Source organism: Mustela putorius, unplaced genomic scaffold (assembly GCF_011764305.1).
Source record: "Mustela putorius furo isolate JIRA1106 unplaced genomic scaffold, ASM1176430v1.1 tig00000145_pilon_pilon_pilon, whole genome shotgun sequence".
In the NCBI taxonomy this organism is placed as follows: domain Eukaryota; kingdom Metazoa; phylum Chordata; class Mammalia; order Carnivora; family Mustelidae; genus Mustela; species Mustela putorius.
In genome coordinates this window covers 29,108,208-29,134,918 of record NW_025421294.1, presented here as the reverse complement: position 1 = coordinate 29,134,918, position 26,711 = coordinate 29,108,208, and the positions used below count along the sequence as shown (strand labels likewise).

At 37.4% G+C, this 26,711-nt stretch overlaps 1 protein-coding gene across 3 annotated transcripts in view; it reads right to left on the bottom strand.

The window, feature by feature from the left end:
• FNIP1 (folliculin interacting protein 1) overlaps window positions 1–26,711 on the bottom strand; it is a 155,333-nt gene that overhangs the window by 9,365 nt on the left and 119,257 nt on the right. For 2 of the 3 annotated variants that reach the window (XM_045075544.1, XM_045075545.1), the window contains 5 exons: window positions 25,107–25,253; window positions 24,062–24,231; window positions 14,298–15,723; window positions 13,328–13,496; window positions 611–808 (listed from right to left, as the gene is read on the bottom strand). In XM_045075544.1, the coding sequence (XP_044931479.1) occupies window positions 611–808; window positions 13,328–13,496; window positions 14,298–15,723; window positions 24,062–24,231; window positions 25,107–25,253 (2,110 nt within the window). The remainder of the gene's footprint in view (window positions 1–610; window positions 809–13,327; window positions 13,497–14,297; window positions 15,724–24,061; window positions 24,232–25,106; window positions 25,254–26,711) is intronic. The other variant, XM_045075546.1, reaches the window with a different exon arrangement.

Genomic DNA, 26,711 nt, shown 5'->3' with positions numbered 1-26,711 from the left:
TTATGAAGAGGGTTCCTTCAACGTCCTGACAGGAAAAAGAGGCTCCAGAAAGCACTGGCATTCTGTACAATGCTTAGAGATACCACATATCCATACCTTACATGAAACTAGTCAGGCACCAAATTCTAGCTGCCAAAACCACACAATATATAGATATGTACACATCCCCTTGGGCCACCATTATAAAATGGCACAAATTCAGTGATTTAAACAATAGAGAATTACTTTCTCACAGTTTTGGAGGCTGGAAGCGTGAAAGTCAGGGTGCTAGTATATTCCAGTTCTGGCAAGAGCTCTCACCTGGGTATGCAGACTACGGCCTCTAGCTCTGTCCTCACAATCTCTCTTCCTCTTCTTAGAAGATCCGCCAATGCCATCATGAGGGCTCCACCCTCATCACCTAATCTAACCCTAATTACCTCCCAAAGGCCCATCTCCAAATACCATCAGAGTGGGTGTTAGGGCTTCAACACAAACCTTGAGTCCATAACATCTTTTTTTTCCAGGAAACAATGATGAAGCTAATAGCAGTATTCAATGTAGGCACATTCTAAATAAAGTTCAGTCACCTATTGGAGTGCTAAATAATTCAAGCCGTATACATACTTACAAAATTTGGAGATAAGTTATGTTTATAAAGCTGAAGAGTGGAATGAAGCAGGTTGGACACAAGACTGGAAACTAATACTTCCTTTCCCAATTTATTATCTGTCATTCGTCTCTGGCTACTGGCCACTTGCACAGTCCATTTATCCATATCTGCTATAATACAGACAGCTTCTGCTATTGGTTCATCCAACACTGGATGCTGGAAAAAAGAATTCATCTTACAATAAGCAAATGATGTTTTCAAATAAATGTTAAAGAAAATAAGGCAAGAAAGAGATATTAAAAACAGAATAAAAGAATATTAAATTCTGACAGTTACTGCCAAAAAATCCTTGACAGCAGAAAATGGAATACTGAATTAACTCAATTAACAAATATCCTGAGAAACCTTACAGAAATCATCACTGGGGACATCTGGGTGGCGATGGGTAAGGATCTGACACAGGTCATGATCTCAGGGTCAGGCTCCCTACTCAGCGGGGAGTTTGCATGAGATTCTCTGTCTCCCTCTACCCCCTCGTCCCCCCCAAATAAATAAATCTTAAAAAAAAAAAAAAAGAAAGAAATCATCACTGTAGAAATTAATTGCCAGAACTTTGTATTCTTTTTTTAAGTTTTTATTTAAACATTTTAACATTTAAACATTAATATTTTTTAAAAAGATACAAAAAGAATTCACATGAGCAAGTCAAAGGTAAGGTTCTGTGCTTAACTATCCCAACTTGTCAGACATTAATTTGATTGAGCACCTCAAGGACTATTGCTTGATTAGATTATATGAAACACCTTGCTGCTTATGTTCCCTGGATTTTTCTCTTTTACCACAATGTACATCCCCAATATGGCTAACAGCAATTAAAAAGGAAACAAATCACCAGGTACTAACATGATTCTCCAAGACATATGGTTAAGTCAGAAAGAAAAAGTCATTAAATACCTAGACACATGTGCATGCATGCACCCACATACACATATTATATCCATCCCAGTTACATTTTTAAAAATCAGTATCTGTATCTAAACGCAAATGTATAGAGAGCAGAATGAAAATACTCAAATCAGACTCTTATCATGAAGATCTCTGTGAAGAAGTATGAAATATGATGAGTACAAAGACGGATGTCATTTTGCTTTTGTGTATCTTTATTCTGTTTGAATTTCTATCAGAAGCATTTACCCAAATGATACTTTTATAATTAGAAAGTTTAAGGCACAATGAAAAATATTTTAACTAACATACACAAATAAAAGGCCCACAACATGTGGCTGTGCCCTTGGCTTCTTATGGTTTATACACAACGACCAAAATTGACAATTAAGTACAAAGCGCCACTATCAAAAAGAAATGATGGTGGAAGGAATTCATGAAGGAAGAAAGGAAGGGAGGAAGGCAGGAAGAAAGATCCTACAGTGCTCAGTGTTTCAACATCTTTCTAAATTTGGAGAGCTAAGGATTTATTCACCACTGGCCACATAGAACTGCATAATAAAACTGAGATTAAAAACTGTAATTTGAAATACTTGAACCCAATGGCCTTTATCCTTTTAAACCTGTACTGTTACTACAACTTTATAGCAAAGAATGTAGGTTTGCTTCTTGGTAACACCAGGTTTGGCATGCCCAAAGGATATCCCTTTGCCCAATAAACGAATAAGGCTTTTGGCTTGATGCTACCTAAACAAAGACAAAGGACCTCACAGTCCAGTGTGGGAGATAAAAATAAATACATCTGGATATAAAAAGACATGTGTAATAGACAAAACAGATATAAAAGCTGGGGTAGCAGAGGAGGGCAATAATGGGCTCTTGTGTGAGTGGGAGTTTTACAGTAAGAGTGACACAGGGACATAACATTTAAGTATGGATTGGACTGCTGGTGAAAAATCAGACAGGAATATGGATAATTATGTAAGACAGAATATCATGAGAAGACTTAGAGACATAAGTAGATGCATGTGACTAAATTAGTGAAACATGATACTGAGAAGCAGTGAAGAAGGAAATGGAAAAGAAAAAGCCTGGTAAGAAACACTGTGAAAACTTTCCATGAAACTCTAAACTTTGTATTTGTTTTTATAAAGTAGTACTCAAATAATTCTTATTCACCTCTTACCAAGAATAGAACATTGTTCAATGTGCCAACTTAATTACTGAAATATAATTTTGGAAATGTACATACATCTAAAGATGTAAGGTATAACTTACATTTTTAAGAAACAAAATAAAAGTTATATTTTAATGTAAGTATTTCTATGGTTATAAAAGAAAAATAAGGCAGGAGGCATGATCAAAAAACCAACATGGAATAACAAATTGTTAAAGGCAGACTTCAAAAGCAGGGGGCATCTTTAGGAGAAGATATTTATGAAGGGGGTACATCCATTATTCTCACAAGGAAATGCCTAAACAGATAATGAAAAACAGCTACAAAATATACCTTGTTTAAAGGTTACAAACTATTTTAGAAATTAACTTTATAGCCATTCAATCAAAAGGCATGTGGCTAAGAATTTTTTCCCTCCCCCACCACAAGTTTTTATTTACATTCTAGTCCTTCAACATACAGTATAACATTAGTTGAGTTTACAATATAGTGATTCATCACTTCCAAGCAACACCTGGTACTAATCACAAGATTTGCCTTCCTTAATTGGTATTACTTACTTTACCTCCACCCACTTCTCTTCCAGGAACCACCAGTTTGTTCTCCACAGTTAAGAGTCTGTTTCTCGGTTTTTGCCTCTATTTTTTGTTTGTTTGTTAAATGGTTTATGTAACCAAAACCTACAAAAACTACTTTTTGGTAAAGAAAAGGAAATGGTCCCAAATCTGTAGTCTCCCAAGTGAGAAGGGCCTAAACACCAAGCTTATGATCAGAAATAATTCAAGCCAAAATTGTTTTATAAGTTGTTGTTAAAGGCGGCGGGGAGGTCAGTGCCAGTCATTCATTCTGACTGCTTATTTTCATTCAATGGACTGTCACATGCAAGGTCCTAATGTGATAAAATTTCAATTTATACAACCCCAGTCTTTCTCTTCATCATCAAATTCTGGAAAAGAAAGCCTATAACAAATGGGAGCATCTTCTCAAGTAAGACCTTTAGTGGCTTCCTCCACAATCTTTACTGAGCTTGTATCCAGCTTCAGATACTTCCCAGTCATAAAATTTACATGAGAGAGAAACAGTAAATATATTTTTATTTGGCTTAAACCTTCTTTTCTGAGTTACATGACTTCTGCAATACAAATTCTTTTTAATATTCTTTTTTTTTTTAAAGATTTATTTATTTATTTGACAGAGAGAGAGATCACAAGTAGACAGAGAGGCAGGCAGAGAGAGAGGGAAGCGGGCTCCCCGCTGAGCAGAGAGCCCGATGTGGGACTCAATCCCAGGACCCTGAGATCATGACCTGAGCCGAAGGCAGCGGCTTAACCCACTGAGCCACCCAGGTGCCCCTGCAATACAAATTCATCCACAAACTTATCAGCCTTATTTCTCCCCCAGGTATTTCCAGAATGTCAATACATAAACTCTCTAACCTCCTCTCAAGGACATGTACTCCCAAATCTCCACCCCATAACAAAACCCGATTTTTTAGTTGCTTGCTAGTATTCAAACATGGCCTTGTAAACTGCACGTTTGAATTAAAAATGTACAACTTCAGTGTACGCTCTTCAGAACTATCAAGTTTCTTTACTTGCCTTTCAAAATAAAAATAAGACACCCAATGGGGCGGCTGGGTGGCTCAGTGGGTGAAAGCCTCTGCCTTCGGCTCAAGTCATGATCCCAGGGTCCTGGGATCGAGCCCCGCATCAGGTTCTCTGCTCAGCAGGGAACCTGCTTCCTCCTCTCTCTCTGCCTGCTTCTCTGCCTACTTGTGATCTCTGTCTGTCAAATAAATAAATAAAGTCTTAAAAAAAGAAAAAAATAAGACCCCCAATGTGGCAGAGGGAACAGGCCTTAAAGACACTGCAAATTATAGTTCAAATTGGCATTGCCTTTTGGAGAACAAACTAACCAACATACATCAAGAACATGAAAATAATCCTAACCTTAAAACCCAGCCAATAACCACATTTCTGGGAATCTAGCCTAAAGAAATTAACCTAAATTCTTAAAACACAGAAGTAGTATCAATGTTAATAATAACAGTAAGAAGAAGAAAAGGTTGAGCAAAAGAGAACAGAAAACCCAGAAATAAACTCATGCATAATGCTGTATTAACATATGACAAAGGAACCAAGAATATACTACAAAGGAGAAAGGATAGCCTCCTTCAGTAGATGGTGCTGAGAAAACTAGAGAGCCAAAAGCAAAAGAATGAAACTGGATCCCTATTTGTACACCATTACACAAAATTCAACTCAAACCAAATTAAAGATTTGAACATAAGACCAAAAAGCATAAAAATCCTAGTAGAACATAGGGAGTAAGCTCTCTGGTATCAGTCTTGGCAATGAGTTTTTGGATTTGACACCAAAAGCCAAGACAATGAAAGCAAACTAAACTAAAATGCTGCTGCACAGCAAAGGAAACCATCATCAAAACGAAAAAGCAGCCTACAGAATGGGAGAAAATATCTGCAAACCATGTATCAGATAAGAGGTTAATATCACACAACTCAACAGCAAAGGGGGGTGGGGAACCCCTAACAATCTGATTTTTAAAAATGGGCAGATAAACTGAATAGGCATTTTTCCAAAGGAGACATACAAATGGCCAGCAGGTACATAAAAAGATGCTCAATATCACTCATCTTCAGGGAAATGCAAATCTAAGACACAATAAGATATGACCTCCTATCTGTCAGAATGGTGATTATCAAGACGAAGATAACAAGTATTGTGCACTGTTGGTGGGAATGTAAATTGGTGCAGCCACTGTGGAAAACAGTATGGAGGTTCCTCAAAAAATTAAAAACAGAACTACCATATCCTTCAGCAATACCACTTCTAGATAGACATATATTCAAAGACATGAAAACAGGCTATCAAAGAAGTACCTACACTCCCATGTTCACTGCACCATTATTCACATTAGCCAATACAAACGCACCTAACTTTCCATCAATAAATGAATGGATAAAGAAGATACGATACACACACACACACACACACACACACACACACAGAGGAATAGTGTTCAGCATTGAGAAAGATGGAAATCCTACCTTTTGCAACAATACAAATGGACCATGAGGTCCATTCCACTACATGAACTAAGTCAGAGAAAAGACAAATACTGTATAACCTCACACACCTAGAATCTAAAAAAACAAAACAAAACAAAACAAAAAAGACTCACAGCAACAGAGAAGTGGGTGATATGGGAGCCAAGTGGGGAGGATGGAAGAAATGGGTGAAGTTAGTGAAAAGGTATAAACTTCCACTTATAAGACAAGTAAGTTCTGGACATGCAATGTATAGCATGGAGACCATACTTAACAACACTGTATTATATATTCATTATATATTATATTGGGAATAGATCTTAAAAGTTCTCATCACAAGAGGGATGCCTGGGTGGCTCAGTCAAACATCTGACTCTTGATTTCAGCTCAGATCATGATCTCGGGGTCTTGAGATCCACCCCATGTTGGGCTCTTCAGTCAGTGGGTAGTCTGCTGGAGATTCTCTCTCCCTCTCCCTTTGCCCCTCCCCTGGCTCATGTGCGCACACAATCTCTCTCAAATAATCTTTTTTTTTTTTAAGGGTTTTTTTAAAATTTTTATTTATTTATTTTTTTAAAAGATTTTATTTGTTTATTTGACAGACAGAGATTACAAGTAGACAGAGAGTCAGGCAGAGAGAGAGAGAGGGAAGCAGGCTCCCTGCTGAGCAGAGAGCCCGATGCGGGACTCGATCCCAGGACTCTGGGATCATGACCTGAGCCGAAGGCAGCGGCTTAACCCACTGAGCCACCCAGGCACCCCTAAGGGTTTTATTTTTAAGATTTTATTTATTTATTTGACAGACGGAGATCACAAATAGGCAGAGAGAGAAGAGGAAGCAGGCTCCTCGCTGAGCAGAGAGCCCGATGCGGGGCTCGATCCCAGGACCCTGAGGTCATGACCTGAGCAGAAGGCAGAGGCTTTAACCCACTGAGCCAATCAGGCGCCCCTCAAATAATCTTTAAAAAAAAAAGTTTTCACTACAAGAAAAAGATGTATAACTATAGGAGGTGATGGCTGTTAACTCAACTTACTGTGGTAATTTAATAAACATATATTAAATCAGGTTATACTCCTTAAACTAATACGTTATATGTCAATTATATATCAAAATAAAACTAGGGTAAAAAAAAAGTTGAGCACATGACAAAACGACAGAATTACAATAAACATTAGAAACAATGTTTACAAAGTATATTAATAATATGGGTAAATTCTCTTACATCAACTGTTAAGTAATAAAAGCAGAATTCGAAACATTAAATATAATGCCATATATAAGTAGGTATCTATATATACATATCATTTTATATACATGTATAACCTATATAAAAATACCTATTTATACATAAAAAATGTAAATTATAGTGTTTTACTATACAGCAGGAAAATTATGCAAACCTATATAAAAACAAAGTTTGTGGAAAAAAATTATCAAAACCCTATATACATATATAGTATATATATATATATAAAAAATGTGTATCTGTAAAAAGTGTGTGTGTGTGTGTGTATATAGCCCTAGTTATATATGTATATAAATACATACACACACACAAATAGAATAACGATGACAAGAAGATGTAAGAGAGAGAATATCTAATATATACAAAACACCACACAACATAACTCTGGTTTATAAACATTATCACTTTCATTACAGTCAAGGAAACTGAGGTTCTATAAAATTAAATATCTTGTCTTAAGATACGCCGAAAGGGGGCGCCTGGGTGGCTCAGTGGGTTAAGCCGCTGCCTTCGGCTCAGGTCATGATCTCAGGGTCCTGGGATCGAGTCCCGCATCGGGCTCTCTGCTCAGCGGGGAGCCTGCTTCCTCCTCTCTCTCTCTCTGCCTGCCTCTCTGCCTGCTTGTGATTTCTCTCTGTCATATAAATAAATAAAATCTTAAAAAAAAAAAAAGATACGCCGAAAGGAAGTGGCCAAGTCTGGGTTTCATCAGATGCCACATACTACATAATGTCTAGAAGAGGTTTTTATATTAAGAATGGCTGCCATCAAAAACTAAATAATTTACTATACACTGGGTGATTGAACATAATAGTAAAAATAATTTATTAAGTAATTTTTAAAAAGGATGGCTAACAGTGAATGGTAGAGTTGGGAAAACTTGTGTTTAGCTTTCTACACATTTCAATCTTTTATACAGTAAATATATATTTAATTTGGTAATAAGAAAAATGCTACTTTCTTAGAAAGTAGCAAACTTTCTCCTCAGTAGAAACTGAGGAGAAAAGAAAAAAATACTAATATGGTTCAAAAGAATAAGATTGTATTTTTTTTTAAAGTACTATCCTCATGAATTATCTACTGAAAGGCTCCTGTGGGGTTTTCCATGTAGGCACATAAGAAATAGTTCTCATGTTAGATGTGATGGTGATAAATTATGAGCACACAAATAATTAAGAACATTAAATATAAACTTTATACATGAATATAGAAAAAAGCATGATAAAAAACCCAACCTGTTAGTATTAAGTTTGGTATTTTAGCTTTCAGTTCTTCAAAATTTTCTGTGATCTGCTTTGACAGTAAATATCTTATGAAAATTTAAGAGGGAAAGACTAGAAATGCAGTTAGAAAAACAGAGGGCAGAAGACAGAAAGCTCTTACTTTTTACCATAGTGGAATGATTCCAAGCACAATAGAAGGAGGACTACTAATATAAAAGTCTTGCAAGCTTTGTTAATGCCAATTTTGCTACTGTATTTACATTTACTTTTGTTCATCTGTTTTAGAGACAGCGTTCTGTATATACTAAAGCTTAAGAGCATTGCTGAAGAACAGACAGATCAGCACCGGTTTCTAGCTCTGCCATCCCCTATCTAATATAACTTCAAACACCTCTCTGTGGTATATCTGAAAAATAGAAATGATAGTAGTAAGTGCCATAAAATTAAGTATTACATTTATGTACTTGGCACACATTAAGGCTATAATAAAAACCAAATACTTTTTATTATTGTTACTATTCCTCCTATTCCAAAGGTTAAAAACCCTTTAAACTGAAATGTTCTGTCTTCAGTAGAAACAGCCACCCCTTCCAATTCCAGGCTTCCAGAAGCAACATCGAAGAACACAGTGTGGGGGTGCCTGGGTGGCTCAGAGGGTTAAGCCTCTGCCTTCAGCTCAGGTCAAGGTCTCAGGGTCCTGGGATCGAGCCCCGCATCAGGCTCTCTGCTCAGCAGGGAGCCTGCTCCCCCCTTTCTCTCTGCCTACTTGTGATCTCTGTCAAATAAATAAATAAAATCTTAAGGAAAAAAAAAAGCACAGTGTGTGCTAATGGGTATAGATGGAGAGAAAAATGAATAAAATGAATGATTGAGATCAAACAGAAAGAAAGACAAGAGGACACAGAGAGCATTACAAGGACCCACATCAGATTTCCCAACCAAGTATTTCAACAAATACTGAGTACTCTGTCAGACAATGGGAGGACAGAATTGGAAAAAAAAAAAAAAAAAACAACAGAAAAGGTTGTTACACTCTGAAGAATACCATTAACTGATACAAATTTTTTCCTGTTAAGTATTAAATTACTTACTAGTATCTTCCTCGGGCATTTTTTTTTAACATGTTGTACTACACTTACTCATATACATACGTCCCTTACTTCCTCCATTACTAAGTAAATAACTTACGATCAGAAGCTATTTCTTTTTCATCTATATATCCCTTTGGACTATCAGCACCATGTTCAGAACACAGTATATCAGTAAGTATTTATCTAACTGGTATTAAAGAGTTGAGCAAATGACTTTTAAATATAAAGAACATGAGTTTTGGTAACTTTCCTTCCAAAGTCTGTTTTTAATCTAGATTTTTCTGAATTTCCCAACTATACAATAAAACACCAAACTTAACAACTTAAGATAATTTACTACAAATATAGGGTGTTTAAACCTTTCTGGTGGGCACCCAGGATGCTCAGTTGGTTAAGCGACTGCCTTTGGCTCAGGTCACGATCCTGGGATTGGGTCCTGCAATGGGCTCCCTGCTCAGCAGGGAGTCTGCTTCTCCCTCTGACCTTCTCCCTCTCATGCTTGCTCTCAAATAAATTAATAAATAAAAATCTTAAAAAAAAAAACTTCTGGCTAATAATTAAGGGAATGCTTCCTCAATGAGCCATATTTTCTCACCCATGATTTCCTAGTTGACTTTCTCCATTCCTTTTTAATGTTTTCATAAGGGGAAAGGAGAAGATTTTGTTTAAAAAATTATTAAAATGACACATGGAAATTGAAGAAAAATAGAAAATTCAACAAAAGCTGGAGACTTCAATTCTTCATGCTCAATAAATGATGCAATAATTACACAGAAAAATCAGCAAGATTGTGGAATAATCAGCAAGAAAGCGGAAACCTAAAGTCTATCAACCAACTTGACCTGACATCTAGAGTACATTCCTTGCCCAACAACAGGCGACTTTTTTTTTTTTTTAAAGATTTTCATTTATTTATTTGACATAGAGAGCACAAGCAGGTGGAGTGATACGCACAGGGAGAGGGAGAAGCAGGCGCCCTGCTTGGCGGGGAGCCCAATGTGAAGTTCAATCCCAGGACCCTGAGATCATGACTTGAGCCGAAGGCAGACACTTAACTGACTGAGCCACCTAGGCATCCCAACAGGCAACTGTTTTCTTCAACTACCTGTGGAACATTCTCTAAGATACACCATAGGTTGGGCCATAAAATAAGACTCACTAGATTTAAAAGGACTAAAATCATACAAAGTCTGTTCTCTGACCACAGTGGAACTAATTTAGAAATCAAGAAAAGGAAATCGAAGAATTCCACAAATATCTGGAGATCAAAAACAGACTTTTACATAACCCATGCATCAAAGAAACGGCAAGGAAAATAAGGAAATATTTTGAAGAGAATAAAAGTGAAAACAAAAGATTAAAATTATGAGCTTCAGTTAAAGCAGTGCTTAAAGGACAATTTAGAATTAAATGCCTATATGTGAAAAGAAAAAGTACTTCAAATTAATAACTTAATCTTCCACCTTAACAACAATAACAAAAAAAACAATCTACATCCACAGCAAGCAGAAGGGAAGAAATAATAAAGATGAGGATAGAAATTAATGGGAGGGAAGAAAAAAAAGGCCAAAAAAAAAAATGGAGAAAATCAGTGAAAATTAAAGTTCTTTTCCTTGAAAAGATTAACAAAATTAACACACGTTCAGCTAAGATAGGAACTGGCAAACTTCAATTAAGAGCCACAGTGAGAAAATTTAGGCTCTAGAGGCTATAAAGTCTCTGTCAGTGACTTAGCTCTGCTCCTGAAGCAGGAAAACAATTGCAAAGTATATAAATAAATGGGTGTAGTCATGTTCCAAAAAAACCTAATTTAAAAAAGCAAGCCTATTTGTCCCACGGGCCACAGCCTACTCATCTTTGATGCATATGGGACAAAAATAACTACTAACAAAGCAAAGAATATTCTTTGGAATATTCCACTTATAGGAGGTTTCAGGAAAAAAGGTAAAGCACAGACTACAATAATTAGGGATGAAAGGGGACATAACCAATGAACTTACAGAAATTAAAAAGATTATAAATGCAGGCGCCTGGGTGGCTCAGTCAGTTAAGTGCCTGCCTTCGGCTCAGGTCATGATCCTCGAGTCCTGGGATCGAGCCCCATATTGGGCTCCCTGCTCAAGGGGAGACTGCTTCTCCTCCTCCCTCTGCCTCTCCCCGCTACTCGTGCTCTCGCAGGTTCCTCCCTCTCTCACTTGCTCTCTCTCTCTCAAATAAAATCTTTCCCCCAAAATTAAAAGATTATAAATGTATGCTATGAACCATTTTATTCCAACAAATAAATGAGATCACTTAAATGCAATTAATTCCTAGAAAGACAAAAATTACCAAAATTGACTCAGGAACAAATAAAAACTTGGAATAGATCTAGAATAAGAAATTGAAGCAGCAATTTAAAATATTCTCATTTTAAAAAGCCCAGGTTCAAATAAGTTCACAAGTGAACTGGACTAAACATTTGGAGAAAAAACAGTACCAATCTTCCAGAAACTCTTTCAGAAAATTGAGGAGGGAACACACCCCATCTCATTCTATGAGGCATGTATTATTCTGATATTAAAGTTAGACAAATGCATCACAAGAAAACTATAGACTAATATCCCTCATGAATACAAATTCTAAAATTCATACTAAAATATTAGCAAATCATATCTAGTAACATATAAAAAGAACTACATACCATGACCAGGTGGATTTTTTTCTCTAGGAATATATAAATTGGTTAATGTCTAAAAAAATCTACCACATCGGGATGCCTGAGCTGCTCAGTGGGTTAAAGTCTCTGCCTCTGGCTTAGGTCATGATCCCAAGGTCCTGGGATTGAGCCCTGCATTGGGCTCTCTGCTCAGCAGGAACCCTGCCCTCCACACCCCGGTCTGCCTCTCTGCCTACTTGTGATCTCTGTCAAGTAAATAAATAAAATCTTTAAAAAAAAAAAAATCTACCACATCTAATGTAACCTCTCACATTAAAAGATTAAGAAAGAAAAACCGAATGATCATTATCAAATAAGCACAGAAGAAGTATTAGACAAAATGCCATATCCATTCATGATTTAAAGGTGGAGGGAACAAAGAAACTAGGACTAGAAAGAAACTTACTCCATTTGAGAAAGGGCATCTATAAGAATTCCAGAGCTAACATATACTTAATAATAAAGAGTCGATATTTTCTCCTTGCATCATGAATTAGACAAGGATGTCCACTATTAGTCCTTATATGCAACACTGTACTGAAGGATCTAGCCCATACAATCAGGCAAGAAAGACAAAAGGCATCCAGACTTGAAAGGAAGATGCAACAATGTCTATTCATCAATGACATGAATGTGTATGTAGAAAAACCTAAGGAATCCAAACAGAAAACTACAAGAATAAAAGAGTTCAGCAAGGTTGGGGCACCTGGATGGTATAGTGGGTTAAACACCCAACTCCTGGTATTGGCTCAGGTCCTGATCTCAGAGTCATGAGACTGAGCCCCATGACAGGCTCCATACTCAATGCACAGCTTGCTTAAGACTGTCTTCCTCTCCCTCTGTCCCTCCCCTAAACACGTCCTCGTTCTTTAAAAGAAATAAATCTTTAAAAAAAAAAAAGGAGAGAATGTTCAGCAAGGTAGAAGAATGTAAGATCAATATACAAAAATCAATTGTATATATAAGCAATGAACAATCTGAAAATGAAAAAATAATCGCATTCACATTTAAGCATTTGTAATTTTCTTGATATCGTAACTGATCTGATGATGAACATTTATGAATATATCCAATACTTTCTGTATTTCATATTTCTATTTGTGTAGATTCCTGGAACTCTCTACTTGCTCTCATGGTGACCGGTACAAACACACAGGTGCAAAAGTAACAGATTAAGAGAAAAATGATTGTGTTACATAGTCAAGTATAACCAAAAATGTAAGGTAAACTGGTTCTATCGGTTAACAAAGTTCATTCTAAGTAAATTCAAGAGCAGTGAAGGTAACTCACCTGCACAGCATGAGACAAATCAGATATTAGACACTGACGGAGCCTCTCATCATTCCCAATTCCTTGAAGAACAAAGTCAGGCACATAAGATGAGCAGTAGCCACCCAATAAGGACCTCCCAAAGTTGGCAATGTTGGGCTGAACAGCACTCACTTCAATTAACTTTGACCTGGAAGAACGGTCCCAAAACAAGGCATATGCAATTATTAATAAACATTTTATCAATAAAAAACTTTTTGGACTCTTCCTAGTCCACACTTCTAGTACCATCGTTTTCTACAAACTATACTCAGAGTAAAATCATCCTTAAGTAAAAATTGGCCTGAGTGATCAATGAGACCACAAAATACTCCTTCCTATCCAGATAAGAAGGTGAATGAACAACTCTTTAATGACCTGGGTATAAATCATTCAAAAGAGACATCCAGAATGGTGTCCCCTGTGTATGTAATACATTCTTAATAGAATCAGAGAATGAAAACCATCATCCAAAACAAAGTAGTTAAATATATCACAAACCCAAAGCATGGAATATAACATTTCTAAAATATGAATCTTCTCCTTCTAAACCTGACCCACAGTATACATTTCCTGCTTTCCTTTTAGTCTTAGCCAAATTTATTTCTAACAGTCATTTTCCACCTTCTCTGTGATCACCTCTCTCTAGTTGCCAGGCTCAGCGCAGGTCCTTATTTGGGGGCATAATTCACTCCTAAGCTACTTGAAAATTCCTCAACAGTAGGTATCTCCCACATACAAATATGCTTTTCTTTAATGACTTCACATAACCTTTCGGGGATAACTATGGGGCTTAGCCTTTAATCTTTCCCTAAAACCACATGGTAATAGAAGAAAATCTCTCCAGGACAATGATGTCTTGTTTTATACTACTTACCACCAACCTTCATCTAAATAGAAGAATGATACATATTTACATAGGGTCTATTATAGGTTAAAACTTTCTACTTACCCAGGAAAAGGTATCTCATCTTCTTCTGCCCAATCTTCTTGCTCTCCTCCATAGTAACTGCTTACTTGTCTAGTCATATCATGACCTGTATCTTCACTTTCACTATCCCCAAGAGCACTATCTGAACTTTCATTTCGTGGAATGTCCCATTCAGTTCCTGCAGCAATTTTTTTCTCTGAACTCTCTTTATCCCCATGGGGGACAAGAATGGAGAGTGTATCTCTTTGGTCCTGCTGAGGAAAGCAGGTTTTACATGAACCCTGGTGAACTGTTTCTACACATTTACAAAATTCACTCTTCTGTTTGCTACTTTTTGTACACAATCCTTTTGAAAATTCTAACATACAGCAGTGTTCTTTACTGTCTGTATTTGTTTTAACTGCAATAATGTCATCAATAGTCCTGGTTTCAATTGAATCATCATTAAAATATTCATCAAATAAGCTCATGCTTTCTGGATCTGAATGATTCCAACAGGGATGTTTGCAGGTCTCTCCAGAAACCATGTTTGGTATATCAGACTCGCCGGATTGGTCCTTAGTTATCTGTTTAGTTTCTTGATGCTCCTGATCAACAGCCCCTCCTTCTTCCTTCAGTGGTTTGGTGTGGTGCTTGGTAATCTGATCGACCACTGCCTGACTCCTGAGTTCAGTATCGGAGTCAGGGGACATAGAATCTCCAATCAAGAAGGTAACCTTTGTTTGTGATGCTTCACAAGAAAATGCAGCAGTCACAAGCTTATCTGGAGGTTTTTTTTCCACAACCATTCCTGTGGATCTCAACACTTTGCCTGTGTGATTACCTGAACCCAACAATTCCTCATTATGCCATGTTTCCTCTGCTGGCTCTATGCCTGATTTTGACAAGGCGCATTTGTCTACTGGAGCAGAGCCTGTGCAAACAACTGTCTCTAACTTAGTGTCAAGGCAAGTTCTTAATTTATCTCTGAACTGTTTAACATCAACAGCATTTTCTTCTTGGCAGTCAGCGGGAGAAATCATTCGACACTCATCTGAAATTCCTAGCAGCTCCTTCGAGCTGTTTTGAATATCTTCGCTCTCTTGTTGTGAAACATTCTCTATATTTTGCCCAAGGAACGGACGACTGCAATATTTACAGCTACAGTTAGGAGTCCTTGTCTCTTCTGGGTCTTTAACAAGCAAACTGCTTTTGTTTCTATGCACTGTGATAAGCACATACTCTGACTCTTCTATTTCACCTTTCTCCAAAGTGGTAGTAATTACTGTGCCTGGCATAACAATGGCTTCATCTTCTCCATTTTCTAAAAGATGAGTTTCTTGAAGTTCAGAGCATCTTATAAAATAAGTGAGAAAATAAAGCAGCCTCTGGACCATGTCTTGTCGTTTGCCAACCACCACAGTCCTCGCTAATCGTACAGGAGAACCAATAGCGCCATACAAGTCCCCTGCAATGGAAAAATCAGTTACTGGACATATCCTCTCCTCATATAACCAAGCAGGTTATTTCCAATGATCAAATACCTACTCTTACTGTATGAGAGCTAGTTTAGGTTGATTCTTAGTTCTTTAACAGGTAGTGACTATTCAGGAGCATGGGATGAGATAAATGGTATTTACCAAAGAGGAAGGTGAATAGAGGGGTTTTCTGATTTCCTCTTTAAGCAGCTTCTCTGGTTCTGAAACCCAACCAAAGAGTCAACTGTGAAAGTCACACTGACCAAGAATAATCTCGGTGCCAGGCCCCATGCAGAGCTCTTCAATGGGAGAGAAGTACTACCTAAGAAACTATGAGCAAAAGGATTCTGTTACTGTACCTGATGCAGAAAAGAGAAAGCACAGTATCTATTGGAGGGGGAGAGAGGAAAGAAAAGGGAGTAGAATGTGGAACAGAACTGGAGTAGTCATATCACACACTTAACCCTTCTTGATTAAATCACATCCCTGAACCTTAACTGTTGTTGCCTTACCCATGACCCCAAACTAGTTTCCATGTTTTTAAAAGCCCTTCTATTTCCCAGAGAAGTAGGTACTCAGAAAAGACCAGAAAGAACAAGAAAGGTGAGACCTATCCTGACCAAGAGGAAAAGAAAGGGCAACACATTTAGCCATGTGGTTCATTTTCACTTTTGTATCCATACCAGACGCCAACAGCCATTACATAAGAAAAAGGCGACAGGAACCTAAGAGCCGTCGATGTAATTTCTCTATTTATGCTATAGCTCAAATTAGATGAAGGTGCCAAATTACACTTAAAAATAGAGAACACACTGGGCCGCCTGGGTGGCTCAGTGGGTTAAGCCTCTGCCTTCGGCTCAGGAGGGTCCTGAGATCGAGCCCCACATCGGGCTCTCTGTTCAGCAGGGAGCCTACTTCTCCCTCTCTCTCTGCCTGCCTCTCTGCCTTCTTGTGATCTCTCTCTCTCCTTCTGTCAAACAAATAAAATCTTTTAAAAAATAGAGAATACAAATTCATTAATTTAAATTTAATTCAATTTTAGCAAGTTGTCTGTATACACACTTTAAAGCCTAACTCCTATGCTTTTTAAAGGAACAGACATAAATAGGTCTCAGATAAATATGTGCTATAGACAGTATTATGATAATTTTTCTCCTCTGATTAATGCACTGGCTCTAATGCCATCATGCCACTGTTTGAAACTACTCCTAAGTTTCTCAAGAATTACCAAATAAACTGAACTGCTTTGACATGACAAGTGAGTATTTCCTGACCAGTTAAACTTTACTTTTCCAGGTTTATCTTCTTATAGTTACCTTTTCATCATTATTCGCACTAAGTCCCACTTAAAGCAGACTACTTAAACTGAACACCGAAGCAGCTCAGCACTCTTAACACCCTAGACATGCTTTGTGCTTGCCCTACTCTGTTTCTGTGCCAGTCCAAAGCTTCCCACCCAAGCACCCTCCCTTGTGCAAAAGTAAACTTCCCTAACTGAAATTTCACTGAACTTTGTTTCTCTTATAATTCCTCTTTGATTTATCATTACTGTCCTCATATTTATTACCTTCAGTAAAATAAACTGTCCACTTCTTTTTTTTCCTGAAATTTTACTTATTTATTTGAGAGAGAGCATGCGTGCATGCATGTGCGGGGGAGGGGGGCAGAAGGAGAGGGAGAAGCAGATGCCCCACTGAGCAGGGAGCCCAAAGAGGGGCTCAATCCCAGGACCCCAAGATCATGACCTGAGCCAAAGGCAGACATATAACCTACTGAGCCCCTAAATTGTCCAGGTTTTTTTTTTTTAAGATTTTATTTGAGACACAGAATGAGAGAGAAAGAGAGAGAGAAGGGGGGAGGGTCAGAGAGAGAAGCAGACTTCCCACTGAGTAGGATGCCCGACCCAGGACTTGATCCTGGGACTCCAGGAACATGACCTGGGCCAAAGGCAGTCACTTAACTAACTGAGTCACCCAAACACCTTAAACTGTTCACTTCTTAAGGCCAAGAACTGCATTTCATCTTTATATGCTCCAATGCTGTTTGCATAGGGCCTTATATATGTTATGAACTAAATAAATGATTGTAGAATTGAAAATAAATTTCAAATGTCCAAATAAATAAAATATCACTTAATTACTTGATTTGAAAAAAACCAAATTAATATCCATACAACTGTATACTACCCAGCAAAATAAAGGCATTGATTATTACTACAAACAACACAGGCAAATCTCAAAATAATTATGTTGAATAAAAAAAGTCAGACCAAAAAAAAAAAGTATGTACTGTATAATTCCACTTATATTAGAAAATACAAACTAACCTATAATGATAGAAAACAAACCAGTAGCTGCCTGTGTATAGGGAGGGGGTTGGAAGGTCAACAGGGAGAGTGGGAAGAATAGGAAGGAGGGGTTACAAAAGGGCATGAGGAAACTTTTGGAAGTGATGAGTGAGTTCATCATCTTGATTTTGGTGATGGTTTCAGAGGTACTCATATTTTAACATAAATATCAATACTTACAAAAGTGTATATATATATTTGTTTGGTATGTGTCAATTATTCCTCAATTAGAATAAAGTAAATGAGGCACAGAGAGAGGAAAGAAAGAGAAGGGGAGGGAAGTTACATGAATAAGTTACATGACAACCTGCCTGGCAGGCTCACTCATCAGCACAACCTAAGAGAGGTTTCTATCAAGTCATCAAAATGTTCTCATTGTACTCCTCCCTTATGACCTAATAGCAATAGAGTAAGAGCAAGAGCAACAGCAGTCATGTTTACCAGACACTGTTCTAAGTACTTCACAGGTATTCTCTAATTTAATTGTCTTCACTTTATGAAGTATGTACTATGTATTATTATCCTCAAATTATAAACAAAGAGACTGTGACTCACGTGTGGTCTGACTCATATCCTGCACTTTTAAGCACCATGATACAATGCCTTCCTAATGACTGTCAACTCATCAACTATCCCTTCTTACCCGGTTACCCATTTATTTAACAAGGCCTTGCACTACGGGAAACATTTTCCAAAATTATTTAAAAAACAAGCAAAAGTGGAAAACAGAAACCTCAATGACTGCTTCTCAGTTCACCAAATTTATTCTAGCTATCATAGATAACATGATTAACTCTTTCTGGGCAAAGTACCTAACATAAAACACCCTAAAGAACCTGAGGTTATGAGTGAATCAGTCATGATCCCGCTTCTCTAGCTCTCACTGCAGTTGTGTAGCTACAAGAAATTGATGTTAGACTTAAGATGGAGATCAGACAATTTAGCAGGCATGAAAAAGACAAGGAAAGAAGAAGTGCTTTAGAATGGAGGATGTGTTCCACCAAGATGGCAGAGGAGTACAGGAACTCCTTTTCAACCAGACCCCTGACTTTGCTAGAAATCTACCAAACCACTCTGAATACCCATGAAATCAGCCTAACATGTAAGATTAAACACATCTGGATCTCTACAGGGGCAGAGGATCTTCAGTCGAGAGGGTGCATCCTGCCTGGACTATGGCTGATAGTTTTGGTTGTACATCCCCTATACTCAACAGAATGACTAGGAGGAGAAACTCCCAAAAAAGAAAAGTCCGAGGGACAATGGCCTCTCCTGGAGATCTAATAATATATATGATCTATTAATCTATATGATCTAAGCAAGATGTCAGAAATAGACTTCAGGGTAGCTTCAGGGTAGTTATAAAGACAATAATCAGGCTGGAGAAAACTATTAATGGCAAAAAATAGATTTGCTAAGGGCAGAAATGAGAGTGGATCTGGCAGAACTTAAAAATGCTATCAATGAGATACAATCTAATCTAGATACTCTAACAGTTAGGGTAAATGAGACAGAAAAATGAATTAGTGATCTAGAAGACAAATTGAGAAGAGGCGGATCAGGAGAAGACCTGGAACAAATAGCTTACAATCCATGAAAACAGAATTAGAGAAATAAATGATGCCATGAAACATTCCAATGTCAGAATTACTGAGATCCCTGGCAGGGGGTGAGGGGAAATGGAGAGAGAGAGAGAGGACCAAGAGATATATCTGACCAAATTGTAGCTAAGAATGTCCCTAATATGGGGAATGAAACAAGCATTCATGTCCAGAGAGAACACCCCCCCCCCAAGATCAAGAGGAGCAGACCAACGCCCAGACATGTAATAATAAAACTCGCAAATCTCAGAACCAAGGAAACCATTTTAAGAGCAGTTAGAGGGAAGAGATACCTTACTACAGAGGAAGAAACATCAGAATAATGTCAGACCTGTCCACAAAAACTTTGCAAATCAGAAAGGGATGGCAAGACAAATTCAGTGTACAAAATGAGAAGAATATGTAGCCAAGAATTCCTTATCTGGCACGGCTATCATTCAGAAAGGATGGAGAGAGGAGTTTCCAGGACCAGCAAAGACTGAAAGAATATGGGACCACTAAGCCTGCCCTGCAAGAAACATTAAAGGGGGAGAGGATTCTATAAAAGGAGAAAGTCCCCAAGAGAGATACAGAAAGAAATATACAGAGACGATCTACAGAAACAAGGACTTCACAGGCAACGTGGTAACAATAAAATCCTGTCTTTCAATAAGCACTCCCAACGTGAATGGCCTAAATGCTCCCATAAAATGGCACAGGGTTGTAGACTAGATAAAAAGACAGGACCCGTACATATGTGGTCTACAAGAGACTCATTTTGAACCTAAAGATACATCCAGACTGAAAGTGAAGGGATGGAAAACTGTATCATTCATGACAATGGAAAAGCCTCAAAAGAAGGCCAAGGTAGAAATTCTCGTATCAGACAAATTAGATTTTAAGCTAAAGAGTTAGCTTTAAAGATACAGAAGGACATTGTATTATTCTTAAAGCGTCGGTCTAACAATTACAATTATCTATGCCCCTAACAGGGAAGCAGCCAACAACATAAGCCAACTGTTAACCACAATAAAGAGGCATATTGATAATACATTCATAGTAGGAGACCTCAACACTGCATTCTCAGCAATAAACAGATCATCTAAGCAGAAAATCAACAAAGAAACAAGAGCTTTGAATGACACACTGGACCAGATGGACCTCAAAGATATACACAGAACATTCCACCCTAAAACAACAGAATACTCATTCTTCTTGAGTGTGCATGGTGAACTTTCTTCAGAAAGACCACGTACTGGGTCACAAGTCAGGTCTCAACCAACACCAAAAGACTGAGATTACTGCCTGCATATTCTCAGACCACAATGCTTTGAAACTGGAACTCAATCACAAGAAAAACTATGGAACAAATTCAAACCCTTGGAAGCTAAAGACCATCCTCCTCAAGAATGTTTAGGTCAATTGGGAAATCAAAGAACTTAAGCAATTCATGGGAACCAAAGAGAACGAAGACACATCAATCCAAAGCCTATGGGATATGGCAAAGGCAGTCTTAAGGGGGAAATACATAGCATTCCAAACCTCACTCAAAAAAAACCCAGAAAAATCCTGAATACACAAATTATCTTTACACCTGGAAGATCTGGAGAATCAACAACAAATTAAACCTAACCCATGCACAAGAAGGAAAATAATTAAGATTAGAACAGAGATCAATGAATTAGAAATCAGAAATACAGTAGAACACATTAAGAAAACTAGAAGCTGGTTCTCTGAATTAATAAGATGGATAAACTACTGGCGAGATTTATTCAAAAGAAAAGAGGAAGGGCCCAAATTAATAAAATTATGAATGAAAGGGGAGAAGGCACAACTAATACCAAGGAAGTCAGTACAATGATCAGAAATTATTATGAACAGCTATATGACAATAAATTAAGCAACCTAGAAGAAATGAATGCATTCCTAGAAACCTATAAACTACCAAGACTGAAACAGGAAGAAACTGACAACCTGAATAGACCCATAACCAGTAACGACATTGAAACACTGATCAAAACCTCCCAGAAAACAAGGAGTCCAGAGCCTCTTGGATTCCCTGGGGAATTCTACAAATATTCAAAGGAGAAATAATACCTATTCTACTGAAGCTGTTTAAAAAATAGAAACAGATGGAAAACTTTCATACTCGCTCTATGAGGCGAGCTTTACCTTGATCCCCAAATCAGGCAAAGACCCCATCAAAAAGGAGAATTTCAAACCAATACCCCTGATGAATATGGATGCCAAAATTCTCAACAAGGGACTAGCTAACAGAATCCAAAAGTGCATTAAAAGGATTATCCAACACGACCAGGTGAGATTTATCCCTGGGATGCAAGGGTGGGTCAACATTCACAAATCAATCTATGGCACAGAACATACAAATAAGAGAAGAGACAAGAACCACATGGTTCTCTCAACTGATGCAGAAAAAACATCTGACAAAATACAGCACCTGTTCCTGATTAAAACTTTAGAATATAGGGATTCAATTTCATAAAGTCCATTTATGAAAAACTCACAGTGACTATCATTCTCAGTGGGGAAAAGCTGGGAGCCCTTCCATTGAGATCAGGAGCACAAGAATGCCCACTCTTGCCATTACTGTTCAACATAGTACTAGAAGTACTAGTAGCAGCAATGAGACAACAAAAATAAATAAAAGGTATTCACACTGGCAAAGAAGAAGTAAAACTCTCTCTCTTCAGAGATGACATACTTTATGTGCAAAAACAAAAAGATTCCATCCCCAAATTACTAGAACTTACACAGCAATTAAGTAATGTGGCAGGATACAAAATCAAAGAACAGAAATCAGTTGCTTTCTTATACACTAACAATGTAACTGGAGAAAAAGAAATTACAGAATCAATTCCATTTACAATAGCACCAAAACCATAAGATACCTTGAAATAAACCTAACCAAAGAGGTAAAGGTTCTATTTCTAGGAACTACAAAACACTCATGAAAGCTGAACAAGACACAAAAAGATGGAAAAACATTCCATTCCATGGTCATGGACTGAAAGAATAAACATTGTTAAAATGTCTATGCTACCCACAGCAATCTATACTTTATCTATACTATCTATACATACTATCTATACTTTATCCTATACCATCCAATCAAAATACCAACAGCATTTTTCAAAGTGATGGAACAAAGAATCCCAAAATCTGTATGGAACCAAAAAGACCCCAAATAGCCATGGAAATGTTAATAAATAAGAACAATGCTGGGGGCATTGCTGCCTGATTTCCAGTTATATTACAAAGCTGTGATCACCGGGGCGCCCCGGTGGCTCAGTGGGTTAAGCCGCTGCCTTTGGCTCAGGTCATGATCTCAGGGTCCTGGGATCGAGTCCCACATCGGGCTCTCTGCTCAGCAAGGAGCCTGCTTCCCTTCCTCTCTCTCTGCCTGCCTCTCTGCCTACTTGTGATCTCTCTCTCTCCCCATCAAATAAATAAATAAATAAATAAAGCTTTAAAACAAAGCCGTGATCACCAAGACAGCATGGTCCCGGCACAAAACCAGACACATAGACCAATAGAACAGAGAGTAGAGAGCCCAGATATGGACCTTCAACTCTATGGTCAAATAATCTTCAATGAAGCAGGAAAAAATATCCAGTGGAAAAGACAGGCTCTTTAAAAAGTGGTGCTGGGATGGGACGCCTGGGTGGCTCAGTTGGTTGAGCAGCTGCCCTCGGCTCAGGTCATGATCCCAGGGTCCTGGGATCGAGTCCCACATCGGGCTCCTTGCTCAGCAGGGAGCCTGCTTCTGCCTCTGCCTGCCATTCTGTCTGCCTGTGCTCACTCTCTCCCCCTCTCTCTCTCTGATAAATAAATAAAATCTTTAAAAAATGGTGCTGGGAAAACTGCATATATAAACAGAAGGATGAAGCTACATACAGAAGAATGAAACTCGACCACTTGCTTACACCATACACAAAGACCTGGGCAATGTAGTCCTTTCTGGTCAATGGGACATTAAGAGAAGGAAGGGAAACATGGGGGGTGGGGAGTCAGATAAGGAGACAAAACTTGAGAGGCTACAGACTCCAGGAAACAACGGAGGGTTTTAGAAGGGTGAGGGTTGGGAGGGTGGGTGAGCCTGGTGATGGGGTATTAAAGAGGGAGGACTGCATAGAGCACTGAGTGTTATATACAAACAATGAATCATGGGACATTACATCAAAAACTAATGATGTACTGTATGGTGAGTATGATAACATAATAAAAATAAAATAAAATTTAAAAATTAGGGAAAAAATAGAATGGGGGGAATAAAAAAGAACATCTTATTTCTTAATTTTTGTTTTTGCTATAAAATAACTCCAGACAGCTACACAAAAGTATAAGTGTCATGCATAATGTAAGGGTTTTCAGATTACATACCTAGTTGTGCCCAAAGTGGGTTATATGGATGAGTTTTTGCCAACATGTCCACACTCTGAGAGGAATGTTTTTCTAAAAATATTTTTATAGGTGGTTGTCCATTTGGCATGACCGTTGGAACCCAGGCAAGATGATTGGTCAGAACTGCAGTAATAAGTGCTGGCAAGAATCTGAAAACAAAATACATCCTATCAGACTCCAATCTGCTTTCATTAAACCTAATGCAAAACGCAGCAACAGAATAAAGCAGAGACAGTACCTACTCTCATGTAGCCAAACAGCATAAAAAAAGGAGAGGAAAGAAGAAAAGACAGGCATATCACCTGGATGAAAATGAAAATGCAGTTTTTGGTTGGGTAGGAATTAAAAAAAAAAAATCCTTAAAATAAAAACAGTATTCACACAGAGCTGTATCTGATCTTAATTACAAAGCAAAAAATGCCATTTTACTTGAAAAACTGGTTTCTTTTCAGTGTTTAATCTGCAAAACTAATGAAGCAACAGGACTATACATTTCCAAATTACTGAATGGGAAAATGAAGTAAAGTATTAAGCAAATTTTGTCTATTTAAAAAGAATAAAACCTCTAAATTACTCATTTGGATTCTAGGAATTTGATGAACGGTTACAAGCAAATAGTATGATAAAATATCACATTAAATATGTATCACTGGAATCCTGGCACCACTTCTCTCTTTTTCTTTTTTTTACTTATTTTCTCTAGAATGAAACTGCGTAAGTGAATGCAATTCACCAAAAAATGGGAAGCCTCAGAGAGTTCTGTAAGTTGTCAGGAATTCTAATTTAACACATAATTAAAGACCTTTTTACTGTTTCTCATTCATTTCATTCATTTTACTGTTTTCTGTGGCTTTCATCCATATCCTATCTTTTATTTACATTTTTTAATTCTATTTTGGTTATTAATAGTAAGAACTAATTCCCAAAAAAGTTAATTACTTTGCTTTTGTAACTGGGTTTGATCAAAATCTAGATATCAAGTTAAAGTACATAATATCTAAGATATAAAGAGAGAAAGCCATACTGATTTTTGGAAGCATTTTCCATTAGAAAAGTGAATTCCTTCATGAAACGATGGCAAAGCTGGTTCTTTTCTGGAGTCCCCGACATCATTGTAAGCCAGACAGGCTCTCCAATTCGTGGCATTGTATAAAGATTACAAATTGTTGTTCTAAAAAGAGGAAAACACATTATGAAATTCATACTTCCAGAATTACATACTCTTAAAGTTTATGTTACCAGTTTAAACCTCACAGGTGGATTATTAAAACTTTCAAGAGGACACAATGAGTCATTCCTTCTTTTTCACCAGCATAGTACCACAGGAAATGTTCTGCACATGAACCCAAAATATGCTGGTTCTGGTGCTAGCTCTAGCCCCAATAACTGTGTGCCCTCGGATAAATTACTTCCCTATTTTAAGCATCAGTTTCCTCCACCTGTAAAATGAAAGCATAGGAGTGGATTAATTTCTAAAGCCCTTCCTTCTTCAACATCCCTAAGGTATATGCCATACTTAAATATAATGCAAATTATCAACAACCTACAAAAGAAAAATATTCTGAATTAGATAATAGCTTATCCATATACCCACTCAAAATAATAGTTGATCAGCAGCATTTTGTTGCCTATGTAGAGACTCTTCAGTAAAATTCTGAAGGACTTTCCTCAATCTCCTAAAGTTTTTCTTTGAATCAACACAAGAGAGCATTATTGCACAAATATGATGATGCTTTTCTGGCTGTCTCTAGCATTTACTGAGACAACAGCTAGTCCCATGACTTGCACTTTCTCCTTAAAGCTTCACAGATATCTCTAAGATATCATTTTCCTCCTATGTTAATACCTATTCAGTCAAGTCCTACACACTCACTATATTAAGCAACTCCTACAAAGTTGAGGCTTAAGAAACTAGTTATCTCTTGGAAGATACAGAATGGTGCTGTACTACTTTCTACTTTCTGTAACAGTGCCATACAACAGAACTTTTGGCAGAGGTGGGAATGCTCTGTATCTATGCTATCCAAGACGGCAGCCACTAGCCACATAAGGTTACTGAACATGAAATGTGGTCAGTCTGATAACTGAATTTTAAATTTAATTTTATTTTATTTAAATTAAATATCCACATGTGGTTAACGGCTACTATATTAGAAGTACAACTCTAGGAAGTTCTCTGAGATCTCTGCAAGCTCAAATACCTACTTCAGCATAATTCTAGCATAACACCTAGAATCCAAAAAGAGGAAAGAATTCTCTTGCCTGTACAAGTTGTACTGAATCTTGACCTAGTATGAACACAACATAACTGATAAAAATGATAAACAAGGGTCACATTAATGAATTCTTGGTAGGGCATAATATCATGGCTGAGAACTTTAAAATAAATGAATGACAAGAGTGAAAAGTATTTTATAGACAAAAATATGATCCAAATATCAACGAGGAATATGTGAAAATGCTAAATGCTAAAGCCTATTAAGGATGTCTAGATAAGATGGAAAAGCAAACACCAGGGTTTACCTCCTTTCCATTCTGATGTCTCAAATGAACATCCATTTAAGATTTGAAAACAGATAAACTACTGTAATAAATACAAATGGAGAGTAATCTTATTTAAAATTTAAAT